At 43.6% G+C, this 19,169-nt stretch overlaps 1 protein-coding gene and 1 long non-coding RNA gene across 6 annotated transcripts in view; one reads left to right on the forward strand and one right to left on the reverse strand.

Annotated features, from left to right (window-relative positions):
- The window catches only part of MAP2K5 (mitogen-activated protein kinase kinase 5), a 271,279-nt gene that overhangs the window by 25,527 nt on the left and 226,583 nt on the right, over positions 1-19,169 (forward strand). For all 5 annotated transcript variants that reach the window (XM_051821811.2, XM_002718071.5, XM_002718072.5 and 2 more), the window contains 2 exons: positions 1,718-1,785; positions 16,393-16,462. In XM_051821811.2, the coding sequence (XP_051677771.2) occupies positions 1,718-1,785; positions 16,393-16,462 (138 nt within the window). The remainder of the gene's footprint in view (positions 1-1,717; positions 1,786-16,392; positions 16,463-19,169) is intronic.
- Positions 282-17,709, reverse strand: LOC103351076 (uncharacterized). Its single transcript, XR_007910138.2, has 3 exons — positions 17,270-17,709; positions 1,689-1,824; positions 282-623 (listed from the first exon to the last, which is right to left on the reverse strand). It is a non-coding gene; the product is annotated as an uncharacterized lncRNA (long non-coding RNA).

The raw sequence follows: 19,169 nt of genomic DNA on the forward strand, positions 1-19,169 counted from the left end.
GGAACTCCATCCAGGTCTCCCAAGTGGGTGCAGGGGTCCAAGCACTCAGGCCGTCTTCCACTGCTTTGCCAGGTGCATTAGCCAGGGAGCTGGATCAGAAGTGGGGCAGCTGGGACTTGAACTGGCGCTCGTACAAGATGCCTGTGTCACAGGCAGCAGCTTAATCCTCTGTACCACAGCAACAGCCCAGTCTATAGGTTCTTAAAGCAGTTTTTGAAGAGATGTTTCAAAAGTACTTTGACTAGAGAAATATTAGTGAAATAAGTACATTGTTTCTGGAGTGGCCTCTTCCATGGTACTTACTCTAATCTATAAGTCGTCATAAAATGCATGACTCGCCTTTGAAGCTTGATCAGAGAGTACTGCTTATAAAGAGAGGGTGGCAGCTGGATGGGCTGGGATGTGTGGGGTCCTGTGGTAGAGGTCCTTGGTGAGTTGACCTTGCACTGGGTGCCAGCTGCTTCTGTAGAGGAGAAATGACGATGATGATGTGCACATCACAGGGCTGTGTGAGGTTGTGAAGGAGGTGTTGCCTAAGGAGCTCGAATTGCCATGCCTTGTCTATAGTAGGGTTCAGTCAGTGTTAGCCATTTTTGTCGTGGTACTGTGATGTGAGAGACTGCCTGGGAGAGAGAAAGAATGGAGAAACAGAGGGGTAGGGTGCTATTTGGGAAAGAAAAAAAATTACTACTAATAAGACAAGACTGGCCTCTATTTTTTTAACTTCTCTAAACCATCCTGTTTTATCATAGATTTACTTTTTATGTATATTTACTTTAACCTAGATAGGTCGTGAATGACATGAGCAACATTTTAATTTTTAACTGTTGCTAAAAGAAAGTTTTAGATCTTTATTGAATAGATTCTGATCGTATTCCAAACTGAAAGCAAAACAGAAACTAAAAATCCTACCGTCACTCAAAAATATGATGTTGAGGTTCTGTATATCAGGTTGTAAAGGCCACTTGTATTGTTTATGTTCCCACCCAGCAGGGCTTTTGTGTGTTTGAAAACTGCCAATCTTAGACCTGGTGCTTAGCTTAGTGGTTAAGATGCCGGCCGGCGCCGCGGCTCACTAGGCTAATCCTCCGCTTTGCGGCGCCGGCACACCAGGTTCTAGTCCTGGTCGGGGCACTGGATTCTGTCCCGGTTGCCCCTCTTCCAGGCCAGCTCTCTGCTGTGGCCAGGGAGTGCAGTAGAGGATGGCCCAAGTGCTTGGGCCCTGCACCCCAAGGGAGACCAGGATAAGTACCTGGTTCCTGCTATCGGATCAGCGCGGTGCGCTGACCGCAGTGCGCCGGCCGCGGTGGCCATTGGAGGGTGAACCAATGGAAAAGGAAGACCTTTCTCTCTGTCTCTCTCTCTCACTGTCCACTCTGCCTGTCAAAAAAAAAAAAAAAAAAAAGCCAGCCTGTTTCCCACATCAGAATACTTGGTTCTGATTCCTGGATCTGGCCCCTGACTCCAGTCTCCTGCCAGTGCAGATCCCGGAGGGCAGTGGTGATGGCTCAAGTCATTGGGTTCCTGCCACCTTGGTGGGGGACCCACAGTGTTTTCCTGGCTCCTGGCTTTGGCCCTGGCTGGGACCCCCACCCAGCCCCAGCCGTTTCAGGCGTTTGTCTGTCTGTCTGGCTTGTCTCACTCTGTCTCTCAAATTAAAAAAAAAAAAAAAGAAAGACAAATCTTACCATTTATTTTATGTTGCTTTTTTAAACAGATGAAGACGAAGATGGTGATCGAATTACCGTGAGGAGTGACGAAGAGATGAAGGCCATGCTGTCATATGTAAGTGTGTCGCCAAGGAGGGCAGTTTTTGGCAAGTGACTGTAATTGAGGACGCGTAGTGAATGGATGTGGGTAAATCACGGTTGCCATAACATTTTTCTGTATACTTGATAAGCTTTCCAAAGCTTTCCTTACGTAAAGTTAAGGACATTCTTTTCAGAAGACACTCACTGATCATATCATGAACATTAAGAATAATGCATCTTAATGACTTCTGCATTAGGTATGGTGCAGACTAAATGGACTATCAATTTCCTGTATTTTTTATGCAGTACTTAAAGTAACGGCTCATTAAAAATGAACCCCTGGGCTGTAAAAAATTTTTCAAAATCTACTTTCAACTGGAGATCTCTTTCACCCTTCCAGACTATAGTTGTAATTTAGCTGCAGGCTTAATATGAATACACGATTTAAAGATGTACTTTTACATATTTTATGTACCCTGCATCCTTCTACTCCCACCCCAAAAACGGATCACTTGCTGAATCAAAGTGATTTGAATATATCTTGAAAGGACTTTTCTTTTGTTTTTCAAATTTCAGTGAGAATTTGCATGAACATTTGTCTAGGACTGAAGTAGACAAACAAGAGAACAGTGCACATCTCTGAAGCTTTAACACTAAGCCAGAAAAATGCCTCTATCAAGAGACATAGCTCCCCTAAGACCTGGTTCGAGCTTTCCTCTCAAGGTTTATTTTATTTTATCTGAGCTCGTAATCTGTTTACAAAACCTCTCCTAGTGGTCTGGTACAAAGAGCACTGGGCAGGGAAGTCTGGAGACCACAGCTCTCCTCTGGTTTCTTGGCCTTAGGCAAATCACTTAACCTTCCCTGGCAGTGGTCGCCTCATCTGTCAATGGTGGATAATAATACTTGTCCTTTCTACTGCACAAGGTCATTGTAGTGATCAAACGGGGTAATAGATGTGAGCGCCCTTTGAAAAGTTAAAAGTACTATACAAATGCAGAGTGCTATGAGGGTGGGAATGGCCGAATCCTGGCCCTGGCTTTTCCCAGGGACTCTATAATCTCAGCCTACGATTAGGCTGTAGGTTTTTGATAGACTTCAGCTTCAACCAGGATATTGTTTCATTGTAATGAAAACTGTAAACTGTCTGTCTGGGTTTCCGCCAATAGTTTTAATTTAGGGTAGGAGCAAAGGGAACAAGAAGGATGGCATGGTTAACAGAGCGTTGCATTCCAACCAGCATAGAGTAGGAAAAGTCAATTTCCCATTGACTTCCCATTAACTTATGCGGGAGGCTTTGTGTGCGGAGGATTTAGAGCTGAGCTCATCAGCACCTTGAAAGCCAGAGTAGGGTTGGCTGTGTGCTGAAGGGTCTGGCACTCCTGTTGAAAGACTGGCTAACTCTCCTGAGGTTGCGGAATGCTTACTGTGAGGGAAACACGCGCACAGATGGGGTCTGGTTTGCTCACACATGTCCACTGCAGAGAACTGACATCAGTGTACCTTTTATTGTGTGTTCAACATAGCCACACACAAAAGGTATGTACTTTTGGGAAGATCTTGCAAAGTGTACTTCTTGAGGAATATTACTAGGTATGAGCCGAGTGAGAACGGTAATCATTTCCAGTTCTGTGTGCCTGCTCTACACTAAATGCTGCAGGTTTTACTTTTTTCTTTTCATTTTGATAATTGCCCTGTGAGATAGATGCTATTGCCTCTTTTTTTTTGTTTGTTTTTTACATTTATTTATTTGAAAGACAGAGTTACAGAGAGGCAGAGGCAGAGGCAGAGAGGGGTCTTCCATCCACTGGTTCACTCCCCAAATGGCTGGGCTGATCCAAAGCCAGGAGCCTGGAGCTTCTTCTGGGTCTCCCACATGGGTACAGGAGCCCAAGCACTTGGGCCATCTTCTGCTGCTTTCCCAGACACACTAACAGGGAGCTGGATCAGAAGTGGAGCAGCATCCTTGTGGCTTCACGCACTATGCACAGTGCCGGCCTCTTGTCTCTGTTTTTCAGATGAGGAAGCTGTGGTTGGGAGATGTGCTCAAGCTCTTAGAGCTGGTATGAGCCAGTGTAACTGTGAATATGGAATTTGAGTTCAGTCTCTCCTCTGCCAAAGCCCAGGCACACTCACCATCATACACTGCCTCACCCCCTCCCTGTTCTTGCAGAGTCACATTTGGGAATTATTATGTTGTTGCTATTAGATTCTGAATGATTTGTGTAAACACCTTAGTTATGATAGCTGTGCCATCTATTCCTTACAATTTAACTTATTTTCTCAAGTGTACTGTTTATTTTCATGTTGTAGGAAACTATTGGAGTTGTGATTATATAACCTTTTACTGCGTTTCTTTAGCCTTAAAAATTCCCAAAGTTTCTTGGGAGCCACTTTTTAGTCTGAAACAGAGTTCCTCTAGTTATTGATGCACACATGTTTGGATTTCATGAGCAAATCAATTTTTCATTTTAGCTCAGGGATGGATGTGGGCATTTGGTTTGACCAAATAGAAACATTAATAAATAAAAATTATTTCTTACCATATTTTGTTAACAAAGAAAATTAGTGGGAGTCACAGGGTAAATCTCAGTTCTTTAAGTGAGTAAGTTTAGCTTCATGTAAAACTCACCAGCTGTCCTTGTTTTGTTGTAACGTGCTATGGATGCAAGAACACCTTTGTATGAATCAGCACCGGTCCATGGACTGTGGTCTGGCTGATCTGTCCTGGTTTTCTTGTTAATGAATTATAGATGGCAACTTGAGCCCGCTCACTTCCACCTCTAAATTTTTTTTTTTCAACTCTTAAATTTTAACACACCAGGAGTGGACTCCACTTCTGATGCAGGGTACTTTTGCAAAATACTAAGTGAAAATGAAAATATCAGAGAGAGGTGGATTTCCTTTTTCTCCTCTGTCTTGCTGTGGCCCCTTCCATCTCACACCCTTTGTCAGTGAAGAGCCATGCGCTCAGTCAGCATTTACAAGGGGAGACGTTGGGGAGACCCTGCCATGGCTGTGATGTTGATCTCTCTTGGCGCTATGGCTGGAATTCCTTTGGGATCCGGTTTTGCCCTGAAGAGGACCATTTGGATCCAATCTCACAATGCGTTTTGGTTGCTGGTTTCACAATAGCCTGTTACTAAAAACTTGGATTGGTCGTTATTTTTTAGGTTCAATTTGGCCCTGAAAATGTTTGATGTCAGGATGCGGCAGAGGGAAGATACTGACAGATGGCCACATTTTTATGGTAAAAACAAAACAAAACAGCAGCATAGCTTTTCATTTGGGATTCAGTATATTTGTGGTCATCTTAGTATTTCTTTAAAAGCCATATAGGGGAAAAGCTAAAGTAGAGACGTTTTAGCTGTTGGTGCTTTAATTATTCTTTTCCATTGATTGCAGAGGTTAAGTGGGTAAGCAGCCTTATGATCTCTAAGGATGAAAGGAAATTTCAAGGTCTGAGTTGAAACTCGCAATTTCTTCTCCCCTCCTTGAGTGCAAGCATTTTCTGGCTTTGAACCAGTGCAAGTATTTTTTTTTTTATCAGTAATTTAAATAGATTTTTGTATTAAACTCGAAAATGTTGCCTTTTTAATTGAAAACTTATCAATTATTTAAATTGCTAGCAGCCTGAGGCTGTTAATTTTATGAGTGCCATAGTAAAGGCATACTCTGGTTTTGATCCATGTGACACATGGAATGTGGTATGGTGGTGAGGATTTGTCGTGGCGGTAGGTTGCTGTGTGCTGTTAAATAATAACCAATGTATTAAACCAGACTGTTGTCACACATTAGTACCATTTTATGTAAGTTATTTAGGAGTTGTATTCTTTTCTTCATTAGATATATTTTTAAGAGATAATGAGAAGAAAACAAAGCTATAATAAATTGTCTTTTAAGAAAATGTAAAGTAATTTGGTCTCCAAGGAGATATTTAATGTATTGAAAGAATTCAGCAGCCAAGTGTTATTACAGCACCATTGTGATAGCTCTCTGCATTTGGTTATGAGTTTGTGTTAATCAACAATCTGTTTTTATAGCGTAGTTTCTTCTAAGTTATGTTCTTAGAATATTCCACTTCTGGGATCATGGCTTTTCCTCTGACACTATTGCATCTTTTTAATTTCTCCATAAAGTATTTTTTTAATTAGAACTTGAAATGCTTTATTAGAAAAAAAATGCACACAACCTGCAAATTCTGAAGACTAAATACCTGATCATTGCTGATTATTTAAAGGACCCTGTTAAATATTCCTTTACTGTAGTTTGAATTTTTCTGTTGTTCCTGTTTTCCCCTCTCATTTTCTGGAGAGACTGAGAAAGCAGGTGGCCTTTTCTGCTTGCATCGCTCTGCTCTGTATTCGTTGTCTGGTGGTGCTGTTGAGGCCCAGTTCAAAGGGGCTTATTTTGCTGTTACCCTCTCCTTTCCGGTGACCTTTCATTAAGGAACTCAGCAGTGCCTCTTGCTTTTGTGAATGGATTCATATTTGTTTCCGCTGAATCCTGTGTCTCGTGGAAGATTCATCACACCTGGTTCTCTGGATACTGAGATGCCTACAGTAGCCGAGCACCATATTCACAAGAGTACTTTTCTTCATGTTGCCCATTCTCTCCCTTTATACCATGTCCCACGTTGCCAGAAGAGTGTGGGCTGAGTTTACTGCAGTGCCTGCCGTGACGGCGGAGACCTAGTGTTTTAGTGGAGTGTAAGCCGTGCCTCTGGAATACTGGATTATAGTGTACCTTGTTGGATATCAGGGACTAGGAGGGAAAAAACTTCTTGACTTCTAGAGCACCTTGCAAATTGGGATGGGATTAGTTTTGTTCTAGTGTGTGGAGCTCGGAGATTTCCTGTGAAGTCCTGCGAGGGCTCTGGTGGCATTGGAGGGGCACCTTAGAGGGCGTGTCCCGCGCTCTCATTGCGCAGAGAAGGATGTTGAGCCCCAGTGAGAGCTCATTCAGAGATCACGTGGCTCATTAGTGGGCGGGCCTGACACAGACTCCCTGTCTCTTTATTCCTTGTTTTAGGAAAGGTGTTTTGTTTTTAACTTATTTGGAAGGCAGAGAAAGAGAAGGAGAGAGAGAGACAGAGACAGAGAGAAACAAAGAATCTCCTACCTCCTACCTACCCACTGGTTCACTCCCCAAATGCTCACAACAGCCAGGGCTGAGCTAGGCTGATGCCAGGACCCAGAACGCAATCCAGGTCTCCACATGGCTGGCAGGGACCCACATACTTGATCCACTGTCTGTTACCTCCCAGGGTGTGCATTACTGGGGTGGAGAGTGGAGCTGAGATTTGAACTACTGCACCAAATACCTTCTGTGAAGGGTTTGTTTTTTTGATACTAGTGTGGCCCTGCTCGAGACTTTGCATATGTACCAGCATTGAGCAGGATGGACAAAGTATTCTGTGGGCTTCTGATGTCTTCAAGATTTTGTCCAGGCTAGATTTTACTGTAAAATTTATTGCTCATTTAGGAGTTGAATGTTTAACAGCATCAGGGCCTTTACTGTTAGGAAGTTTTCTTTAAAGAGCAAAAAATTGGAAGCTCATTTTTCACGTGGTGCTTTTAAGTATGCCCCCGTATTAATAGTTCATACTTTAAAATTTCTTTATTTGAAAGGTAGACAAAGAGAGAGCTCCTATCTGATGATTCACTCTCCAAATGGTTGCAGTAGACAGGGCTGAACCAGGCCAAAGCTGGGAGCCCAGAGCTCAGTCACTTCTCCTTGTGTGGGTGGCAAGAACTCAACCAGTGGAGCTATCACCTGCTACCTCTCAGGGTCCCGTTAGCAGGAACCTGGGATCTGAAGAAGAGCTGGGACTCAAAGCCAGGCGCTCAGATATGGCACGCAGATGGCTTAACTGCCAGGCCAAATGCCTGTCCCCCGAGTTTACTTTCCATAAAGCAAAATCGGTTCGGCTTTCAGTTAGTGGTTAGTCCGCTAATGCAATGCAGTTCATCTCCACAACTGATAAAGCAGTATATCCTTCAGGCAGGGTGGCGAAAAGAGCAAGAAAGGGAAACTGAACAAGGAACAAAATGGCTTTGAAAATTATTCAGTTCATTTGCTCAAATGATAGACTCAGTTATAAGAAAAGTTTGTTTTGTTTTTTTCATCCTAAAGAATAAGCTTTTTTTTTCCCCCAGTGGTGGTGGATTATTTTAACACCCTCCTCTGTGTTGTCCAGGACATTTGAATGCCCAAAAAATGGTGATAAAAATGTGCTAGCCCTGCTTTTGGCCCCTGTTGTGAAGTATCTTGGGGTCTGTTGGGTCTCAAGGAGCAGGAGTGTCCTTACATTTGCATCAGAACAGAGTTCATTTGTGGCTCTTGGGAGCAGGTCCCCGGGACTGCTGCAGCCCCAGCCTTGGACCCCCCTGCACGGTCCTGAAAGTGGCTCCGCTCCCCAGTCAGCCCCATCTCTGGACAGGGCTGATGGAGCCTGTTTGCAAGGGAGTGTCCCATTTGGCCTGCTCTCACCATGGCCTCATGGTCCCGTTTTATGTAAGTGGCAGGTTCTTCAAAGCTACTATTTAAATTTCTCCTACTTCAGAAGTAGAGCAGAATTGCCACAGCCTGGAGATCAGGTGAAAGGTCAACGCCATGCCAGCCGTGGTGATCGCTCTGAAAGCGCTGGCTGAGGGATCCTTCATTCAGGTGCTGGTCCCATTGCTGAATGCAGATTTAAACTCAGTGCACATCCCCGTAAACTTAGCCAACTTGAATTCCATCTGCTATTGGCTGCTCAAACTTCTATTAAGACCATCTGGAGCTCCCTAAAGTCCTTTATGTTTTTTCTAACCGAAACAAACAGTGTCATCATTAGACTTGGCCAACTTGCTGTCATTTTCACTTCCAAATCATTAATAAATACATCTATCCAATAACATTAACCCATCAGCAGGCCCAGAATTGTTCCCTGTTGACCTCTCCGCTGGAAGACTTTTCCCTGTGATTTTCTGTCTCATCATACCTAATCAGTCCGTGACCGTAAGTGGGCCCTCAGTCCAGAGTCATTTCAGGATGAGCCAGTGCGTGGTGTCCTGTCCGCAAGGCAGGGACCGGGAGCTCTGAGGGAGTCGGGGGACCTGCAGTCAGGTAAGGATGTGCAACTGTTAATCTGGTACTCAAAGCAGACTGGCTTCATATGTTATTTTTGACCACAGGGCCCATTGTGTGCTCTGTGAGCGCCAGCATCAGAGTTTATGAAAAGCCTCTTAATGTAACATATAAGAAGTAATTGAAAGGGGCTATAACGGATGACACATCTGAGCAGTGTTGTAATTGAATTTGTAGCCATTTGACAGAGTTAGGATTGTTGAGGTCTTCACTGGGAAAACTAATAAATTAACTATGGACTGCAAATAGTTGGTTAGTTTATTGATTATTGCTGTAATTACTGACCGAGCTACATATAATGGGGTGTGCTTGCAGTATTGACAAAACAGGAATTTGAAAATTTTATCATTCCAAGGAACAAGCCAGTTTGTATTCTCCATGTCAGTGAGATACTGTACCGGTCATGCTGTCAGAAGATGTGCTAAGGAGAGATACAGGAGACCGTCTTATTATAAATGATGGGGGAATAATAAATAAACCCCGTAGGTCCTTTGCATGTCAGGAAGTTGGAGGGTTGGCCCAGTGAGAGCAGCCTCTCTGTGTTTGTTCTTCTCTGTCTCCTCCCCTTAAATGTTTGTGGAGCCCCAGGCAATGCATGGCAGGGATTTCTTAGACTTTCGCGGCATGGACCCTTTTGCAAATCCGAGGAAAATTATTCATTCTTTTCCCAGAAAATTCACATAATGCAACATTTCACACATATCAGGGGCTTCAAGGATCTAAAGCTTATACAGCTCCCAGGTCAGTACCTTTGCTTAAGAGGCGACAAAACACAGAAGATGTGGGCCCAGCCCTCGATGAGTTTCTCAGTTTCTAGAAGAGAAACAGACACGTTCCTCATAATACCCTTTTGCTTTATTTGTATTATTTATGCTGCTGTAATGATTGAGGGAAGGGAGAGGATACCAAAGACTCAACCTCAGTAAACCGGTCAGCTGAGTTCTGCCTGTGCTTGGCTCAGCCATCGCATGCTCTTTTTTCTTTTTTTTTTTCTTCCTCCCTCCCTTCCCTCCCCTCTCTCTTTCTTTTTTTAGATTTATTTATTTATTTATTTATTTGAAAGCCAGCGTTACAGAGAGAGCAAGACAGAGCGAGATCTTCCATCTGCTGGTTCACTCCACAATGGCTGCAGTGGCCAGGGCTGGGGCAGGTTGAAGCCAGGTGTCCCACATAGGTGCAGGGGCCTGAGCACTTGGGCCATCTTCTGCTGCTTTCCCAGGCTGTTAGCGGGGAGCTGGATTGGAAGTGTAGTAGCTGGGACTTGAACTGACACACATAAGGGATGTTAATGTCATAGGTGGTGGCTTTACCTGCTAAGGCCGGTCCCATCCCATTTTCTTGCGTGGTGATTCCTGTGTTGCCCTACTGCTGTGTACATTCTTTCCTGCTGTGTCCTCTTGCTTGGGTGTGGAAGTTTTGTACCCCTGAGCCCGATGTCAAGGTTTTTTTTTTCCCAAGTACTTTCTAAGAAGCTTTCCCATAAACCAACTCCTTTAATTTTGATCTTAAAAACTTTATAAGGCAAGCGAAGCATACATTTTCCTGTTTTTACAGCAGAAGAAACTGAGGCACAAGCAGTTGCTGCATGCCTTTTAGGAAGCTGCACAGCTGGGACTTAGAGACCCAGGCCTGAGGTCACTGCCTTGTTGATGGGCTCCTGGAGCCTGCGCTCCATTCATGCGCATTCAGTGCAGAGGAGTCCTCTCTGGTCCAGCACCGTGCTGGGTGGTGCAGGTGCAGTGAGCATACCCTTCACACTGTCAGGGAGCTCATGGTCTCATCAGGGAGAGGAATAATGAAAGGAGGCGGAATTCAGAGTGAGAGAACAAGAGACACCCTGAGCAGCAGGCACAGTGATCCAGGCACTCCAGGGGCACAGAGGAGTCCCTGTCTTAGCCTTGGAGACTGGCAGGGCATCCTGAAGAACGCAGAGTCCAGGAAGAGGGGCAGAGGGGACGGATGGGGCAGGCTGCTGTGGGCGTACAGAGCAGTGTGGTGAGTGGGGAGAGGCCAGGAGGGAGAGCCTGCGATGAGCCAGGGAAGGGGTCGGGTCATGGCGGGCCTGAGCTCCAGGGAGCAGGACAGTGGCATGGGCAGGGTGTGCATCTCTGGAGGGTGGCTTGGGGGAGAAAAGCTCCACGGCCTGCAGCCACTTAGGGGGTTGTACCGGGGAGACGCGGTGAGGGCTGTGGGGCTGGCGGGACATGAGCGGATCTGAGAAGTGGGGAGGGTGTCGATGGAGTCCATCACACCTGGCGCTCGGCTGTCGGAAGGATGGCGGGGGAGATGGTCTTGGTTATTTCCAGAGTCCTGCTGTGGGAATTTGGGTTGTGGGGACAGCTTTTCCCGAGGGCGGAACCCGCAGAGTCAGGGCGAGGTGGGAGGAGGAGAGGGGTTTGGTTTGGTACCTGTTGAATCCGAGGAGACTCTGCATGACCAGTTGGGTATGTTCTGAATCTTAGGAGAGAAAGCTGGCCTGGAAATAAAGAGTTCGTGATTCCTCAGCCCCTAATTGGGGTCAACGACCCCTCTGGTAATTGAAACCTTTGGAGTGGCCGAGGTACCTGGAGAGGATATGGGACACTAGGAGGGAAGGCTGGTGAACAGTGCATTGCGAGGCGAGCTGGGGAGAGAAGCGCATCGAGGAAGCTGAGTGAAGTGTTAGGAGAGATTCAAGATGACCCACTTTGCAGCTCTTAGATGGTCAGCATGCATTTTATGTTCCAAATGCATAGACAGGAATGAAAGGAGTATTTTCCTCTGTTCATTAAAAGCCATTTGTGTTCAATAATAAACTACTTTATCTGCTCAGTGCGGTGATGATAGTCCCAGGATAGGATGAGGGACTTGTGAGAAATGAAGTGAGCAGACGTAGCTGTGGAGCACCTCGCCTGACACACATACGTGCTCAGTGAGTGACAGGTGTTGCTCTGTTCTCTGTCTTTTTTCTCTCTCTCTTTTTAAAGATTTATTTATTTATTTGAAAGGTAGAGGTACACATCTAATAGTTCACTGCCCAAATGGCTGCAACAGCCAGTGCTGTGCCAGGCTGAAGTCAAGAGCCAGGAGTTTCTTCCAGGTCTCCTACGTGGGTGCAGGGACCCAGGGACTTGGGCCATTTTCTGCTGCTTTCTCAAGTGCATCAGCAGGGGGCTGGATCAGAAGTGGAGCAACCAGAACATGAACCAGTGCCCATGTAGGATGCTGGGTCTGCAGACCAGGGATTAACCTGCTGTGCCACAGTGGCGGCCCCTCTGTCTTTCTTAATAGAGAACTTGTGCCTTGTAAAATGAAACTGTACTGTTTTGGAACTGAAGTTTTTTATATGGCAGATTTCCATGAATAAAAAAAAATGTAATTATTGATTGAATTGTGCTGTTCTAATTAGAATTAGGTTCGTAACAAGTAGGAACACTGTTTGATAAACTTGCAGACAAAACAAAGCCAAAAATTGTACTTGTTATCCCCTTGTTGAATGTGGCCCTGTGTTTCAAATTAATTAGATTTTTGGATAACTATGCTAAACTTTGTCACATCCTTATTAAAATTGTTTAAAGGTTTTGAAGAACATCTCAGAGGGACTCTGAAACTAATCTGAGTCCGGTACTGGAGATTCCATTAGCAATTGCAAAACTGATTAATCTTTTACGCGGGTAGCTTATTGATTATTGCTGCAATTACTGCATGTGCAATGGATTATACAAAGGATGGCTGCAGAAAACACATTTGATAACTGCTGCCAATGTATTCAGTTTGAGCACAATTCTTTGTATTTTTCATACACAATTATTTTCCATGCTGGAACACTTCTAAGATAGAAAGTGCTATGCTTAATATTGTTTCAATATTAGGAAGTTCACATTTTAATTTCTCAACTAATAATGCATTACAGTTTACAGAGTACCTTCACTAATTGTATTGCTGCAGTTTAATTTCTGAGCCTCCCAGTAGCCTATGTAATAGTCAGGGTAGGTGTTTTTACTCTCGTTTGGAGGAAACTAGCATTCAATAAGGTTTAATAACTCCCTGATGGCTACACAAGTTAATGAGTGGCAGAAACAGGGTTCAACTCCACTTTAATCAGTAAATATTTATTGAATGCCTACTATGTGCAAGGCTTTGTGTTAGGGTTAATCAAAGCCTGGATAGACTGTAGAGATGAAGATAATGAAGTTAATTGGGTAACTTCAAGGTAAGGTTCCATTATTGTTATGATGATCACTCTGTTACTTTTTTGGTCCAAAGTGTGTGAAATATTTTGATGTACTAAGTTGGGATTTTTTTTTCCTTTTGTTTTTGTTTAGTAGAAGCCTTATCTTTGTCATTACTGCTTATTTTATCACTGTGTAGAACAAAAGAAGAGAGTTTTCAAGAGAAGGATATCTTAAAAAGACACAAAGATCAAGCTTTGTAAACAGCTAGCTTTGTGGATTATTTTTCTTAAAAAAAGATTTATTTATTTGAAAGATTGATGAGAAAGAGAGAGAGAGAGAGAGAGAGAGAAATCTACCATTTGCTGTTCAGTCCCCAAATGGCTTTAACAGCTAGGGCTGGGCCAGGCTGAAGCCAGGAGACAGGAACTCCAGTTCTCCCACATTGGTGGCAGGAACTCAAGTACTTGAACCATCATTTACTGCTTATCAAGCTCTTTAGCAGGGAGCTGGATTGGGAGTGGAGTAGCCAGGACTAGAACTGGCAAGCAGCTGCTTAACTCACTGTGCCACAATGCCAGTCCCACTTTGTGGTTTGTTGTTTTTCCTGTGTGTCTCCCAGAGTACTCGGCACTGCCCTGTAGGGAATCTTATAGTGCAGTGGCCTCAGCTGCTGGGACTCATGCATTGTTGGCAGCTACCAGGCCTGCTCCTCAGAGGCCAGTAATCTGGTGTGGACCCACACCTTGGGTTTGGTTGTGGTGTGTCTTGTGTGTACGTCCTGTCTTCATTATGGCTGGGTGAAGAGGGGCAGTGAGCATAGCTTCCCTGAAGTCCTGTGCTAGGAGCTGGCAGGTGTGAGACCCCTGGGTTTGAGCTCTCCTGTTCCTCTGGCGTGCCTTGCTTGCCTCACTGGTAGCACAGGCCTGGTTGTCGGTGGACTGCCTTGTGCCAGGAAGTGCCGCAGACAGCTTTGCATTTTACCCTTGTCCCATAGGGAGCATTACACTGTGGCCTGAGCTTCTAAACTTGGGGCGTCACTGGCAGTAGCATGTCATGGCCCACCCCTTGGGTTTGGTTATAGCGTGTCCTCAGTGGTGAACCACTTTGCTTTGTGGAACACAAAGATTTTCTGCACAAACACAGACCAAGACCAGTATGCCAGCAGGAGAAAACATGCTTGGATTTGGGAGAACTGTGAGAAACCAAACCCCAAGCCCAACTACTTGCTTTAGACAAACTGGCAAGTTTCTGGTAATGATATGATAAGCAGGCATAGCATTCCAGTAACTGTGTTCGTCATAGTGCAAAGAGATGTTTCTAGGTTACATCAAAATTCTCCTAGTGCTTATACAAGTATATATAGTTTGTGAACTGATTTGGCACAGACCTAAAATGAAAGGAAAGCCATTTTTATTTATTTATTTTGTGCAGTAAATAAATAAAGCTGGAAAACAGGTCAATTTCATGCATGCAAGGTTTTATAGTAGGAAAAAAATACATTGCACCTGTTCTGACCCTTTACATTTGAGGTTATTTGTTTTCAAACTTGACCCCAAGCACCAGTTTCAGACAACTCTATAATTAATTTGTTAGAGAAAGCATAAGGATATTTTATTTGTTTTGATTTCTGGAACTATGGTGAAGTAGTCACTGAGATTACTAACCTATTGTACATAGCAGTTAATTAAAGAAAAGCATTAACAATAGGAGAAAATCACCTCTGGTGTTGTCTTGTATCAGTATAAACAGGCAGTAATTTTTTTGACAGCCACTGATTGGAAAGTTGCTTGCAGCCTTCCAGAAGCAAGGGGTACATGCTGTGGATCAATAACCGGCAAATTTCCCATTAAAAAGAATACCTGAGCAATGTTCCAAATAGCCACTGGCATCTTAATTTTCCATGGAAACCTCAAATACTTGTGTGCTGAGGACAAGTCATTTTCGGACAATTTTTCCAGACTACTTGTTAACAGTTATTGCTGTCCCAAAAGGTTGACAGCCGACATGATTGATATTTCATTTACTTGTCATCACTGTTTGAGTAATGGCGAGTGCTGTATTTCTGTGGATTTAAGGAACAGACTCTCCTGAAAGACGTTTGCCGTAGTATGTGTTGCAGAGAGCGTGTGGCCCACGTTTGTGCTGTGTGCCTGTGAGTGTTCAGGTGCCCAGCAGGAGAGGATCGCCTTCCTTCACAGCCTGAGAGTCAGCTATACTTTTTATCAGTCCATAGCTATCAAAAATCTGTCCCCACTTTACTTGTTATTAGGGCCAAGAGCCTCAGACTTGTGATTCCCAAAGACGATGCAGAATTTTACAGCTCTTCTTTTTTCTGAGGGAAAAAAAAAATACCCCAGCTTGATCTTGCAGTCGCTTTAATGTACATAAAAGCAATAGGAAGATTTATTTGATGACTTCTGAAAGGAAACACGGAGTGACAACATATAATGATAATCAAGGAAGAGTTTCCTAGAAGTGTGGTAGTTAAATAAATGCGTGTATTTTTCATACAGAAGCAGCAAGGATGAAAGGCGAGTTCTGGTCTTTGACGGCCCCTGAATACCCAGCAGCAGTGATTTCATCGAGAACATCATGTTGTTTGTCAGGCATTAAGAGCAGTGAGAATGCAGCAGCCATCTCCAAGTTAGGCGGGCACGTGCTCACCATTTGGTGTATTAAGGAAAATAGGGCTCAGACCACAGGTCAACCTACTGGATGATTTGTGTTTATGAAGGAGAAGTGGGGCAGCTTTATTCTTTTGAGGCCAGAATTTTACAGGGACACCTGTTCTGTGCTAAAATGTGTATAAGACAACAAAGGTAAGTACTTGGTAGTAGGCCACGTTCTTCCCTGCTCGTCTTGCCGTCTGTGGATGAGTCCTGTCTTGTTTGCTGGTGCACAGCCTCTGTGATTGAGATTTCTGCTGCACATTTTCTGTGCTGATGTGAACATGTTTGATTAACTGACGTTAGGTCCGAGTCAAATGTGAGGCATTTTCATTTTGTTTTGCAAAATCCATGGAAAATGAACAAGAGGCAATTTGAGAAATTTCCACTGAAGTGCTTTTCGTGTTGTTTTAAATACATATTATTTTCAAAATATTTCTTAGGTCAAATACTAATTTAAAGTCACTTTTATTCTTAAAGATAAATGACAGTGTAGAGGATAACATATATGGGCTTTAAATCCTGAATGTTTACTGTAGTCATTTTGCCGTGCAGATGGGGGGAAGTATTCTCAGGACTGATGTGTGTGTACGAGCAGTTTACCCAAGCCTTGTGCATGCAACAGCCCCTAAATATGTGTGCCAGTGTTCATGCATTACTGAGTGATCTCTTCCTGTAATCTCTTTGCAGTATTATTCCACAGTAATGGAACAGCAAGTAAATGGACAGTTAATAGAGCCTCTGCAGATATTTCCAAGAGGTAATGTTGAACAAATTCTGACTAATCAACAATGATTATTTCAGTAAGCTGTTTCATCAACAGTTATGCTTTCCAAAGGTTTAAATGCACATAACATGATGTTTAGCTCTTAATGTGAAAAAACAAGAGAAGTATTCATTATCGTGGGGATTGCAGGCTACATTATAGTTATGGCAGATAAAATTTCTAATTTACTAGAGTAAATTAAACTAACTAGATTGTTTTTTGTTTTTGAAGTGCATACTTACATTCGCTTAAAGAACTCTTTGGGGGTTCACGTGGTTTCTAATGCTAGGCAAGCGAATGACTTCAATTCTGGATGTTTCTAAGTGTGGCTCATAGCAGTGGCCAGAGAAGCCACAGGGGAGGAGGCTTTCAGCCAGTACAGGAGCTAAGATTTACTCAGGGTCTGGGGAGAGAAATTTGGGTCCTTTTTTGGGGAGATATCTTCTAAATAATGGAAAAATCCTCATAAATGGAAGCTTGGTTGTGAGGTCTCTTAAGTATGAGCCATTGGAGGTGTGTCTTGGAGAATGACCTGGTTAAATAATTTTCTTTTCCCCTTTAGGTTTGGCAGTATCAGTCTGGCATGAGATCTCATTGTTCAGCTGTGTATAAACGTTCCCTGAAAATTTGAATAATGGTGAAAAAGAATAGTTTAATTATATAAACCATTAAAAGTCCTTCACCTGTCATACATTGCCTCACTTGAAATCCATGTTTTCTAACTAATGGAACCGATAAGGAAATTCTCTAAGTAACTCTTCTAGAAATAACTTAATTGAAATAATTAAAAGTTAAACTTACCTTCGTTAACTGATACTGTACAAATAATCGTGGCATGAGTTTTCCAATTAAACATTATAGACGTTCATTACCTGTAACTCTCTAAAGTTTGAATGGCTCAATTAGCTAGTAGGTTCCTATTTGCACTGCTAAAAGCCTCCAAAGACAGCTGCCTGGGCTGGCCCACACCAAGACGTGGGCTCAGGGGCAGTGTGGCTCTTCTTGTGTCTGTGTAGCTGGTGGAGTGAGGAGTGCTTATCACAGTGTCATTAAGGACTGTTAGAGTTCTAGGTAAATAAATAGAACTTTTAGGACCAATGATAGACTGAAACAAGGATTACCATTAGTCAAATTCCGCTGTGTTTGAGAGCTGAGCATCAAAACAAGGCAGAGAGAGAGGGAAAGACATTCGTCATTTCTGTGTAATAGGCAGGTAACAAGAAAGCAGATGACTTGTTAATGTTGTCAGTGACTGGAGAATTGGGAAGCTTTCAGAATTGTTTCTGCACAAGGAATGGTATTTTATACGCTGGAAATTTCCATTAATGCTTCCTACCAGATGACATTTTAGCTCTGATGTAGCCAAAGCCTAGTTCAGTGTCCTTGGAGAATCTTAGTTCCAGTGCTGTCGGTCTTTGTTTCTCTCCCCTCCCTCCCTCCCTTTCTTTTTAAAAATTTATTTATTTGAAAGGCAGAGATATAGAGAGAGAAGGAGGGAGAGAGAGAGAGAGAGAAAGGTCTTCCACCTACTGGTTTACTCCCCAAATGGCCACAATGGCCTGAGCTGGGCCGATCTGGAGCCAGGAGCCAGGAGCTTCTTCCAGGTCTCCCACGCAGGTGCAAGGGCCCAGGGACTTAGGCCATCGTCTGCTGCCTGGGAAAGAAGCAGAGAGCTGGATAAGAAGTGGAGCAGCTGGGACTGGAACCAGCGCCCATATGGGATGCCGGCAGTGCAGGTGGCAGCTTTACCCACTATACCACAGTGCCGGCTCTCCCTTCTTTTTTCAATAAAATATTTACTTGTACTTCTCTTCATCAGAATTCTTTTCAAGTTCTGTTTGTTTTCATTCATTGTGTGAGCAGTGCTTGTCCAATCTCCCTGTCCATACCGGGTGCCCCTTGCATAGTAACAGCCAGTTTTAGACATCTGCTCTGTAGAGACACAAGTATTGTTGTGTGTCATCATTTCTTTCTTTTTTAGAAAATTATTTATGTAACTTGTTTGAAATAAAAAAATATATTAAATATATGTTTAATACATGAATATATATTAAATATATGTTTAATACATTAAATATATATTTAATTTCTTTGAAGATAGAAATCTTCCATTTGTAGTTTCACTCTCCAAATGCCCGTAACAGCCTGGGCTGTGCTAGGCTGAAGCCAGAAGCCAGAAATTCAGTCTTGGTCTCCCCTGTGGCTGGAAGGGGCCTAAGTACTTGAGCCTCACCTGCTGCGTCCTTGGGTCCACGTCAGCAGGAGGCTGGGATGAAGAGTGGAGCCAGGACCCAAACCAATTCTGATGTGGGTGTGGGCGTCCTGTGTGGTGTTCCGTGCAGTGGCCTGACCGCTGTACTCAATGCCTGTCCCAGTGGTCTACCTGTTAAGCATGATGGCTTTTCATATTATTGATAATAATTATGGTTCAGAGAGGTTAAGCAGTCTCATAGTCACACAGCTTATAAGTGGTTAATATACCCTTATGAATACAACTTTTGTTGAAATTATGATTTGCTTAAAGTGGAAGATCATGTAAACTAAAATATTGATGGAATATAAGTACATGAGAGTGGTTTGGAGGGCGTTCTATAGGAGTGGGGTAAAGAGTATATTGTGGGCCGGCGCCGCGGCTCACTAGGCTAATCCTCCGCCTTGCGGCGCCGGCACACCGGGTTCTAGTCCCGGTCGGGGCACCGGA

Source organism: Oryctolagus cuniculus, chromosome 12, assembly GCF_964237555.1.
Source record: "Oryctolagus cuniculus chromosome 12, mOryCun1.1, whole genome shotgun sequence".
In the NCBI taxonomy this organism is placed as follows: domain Eukaryota; kingdom Metazoa; phylum Chordata; class Mammalia; order Lagomorpha; family Leporidae; genus Oryctolagus; species Oryctolagus cuniculus.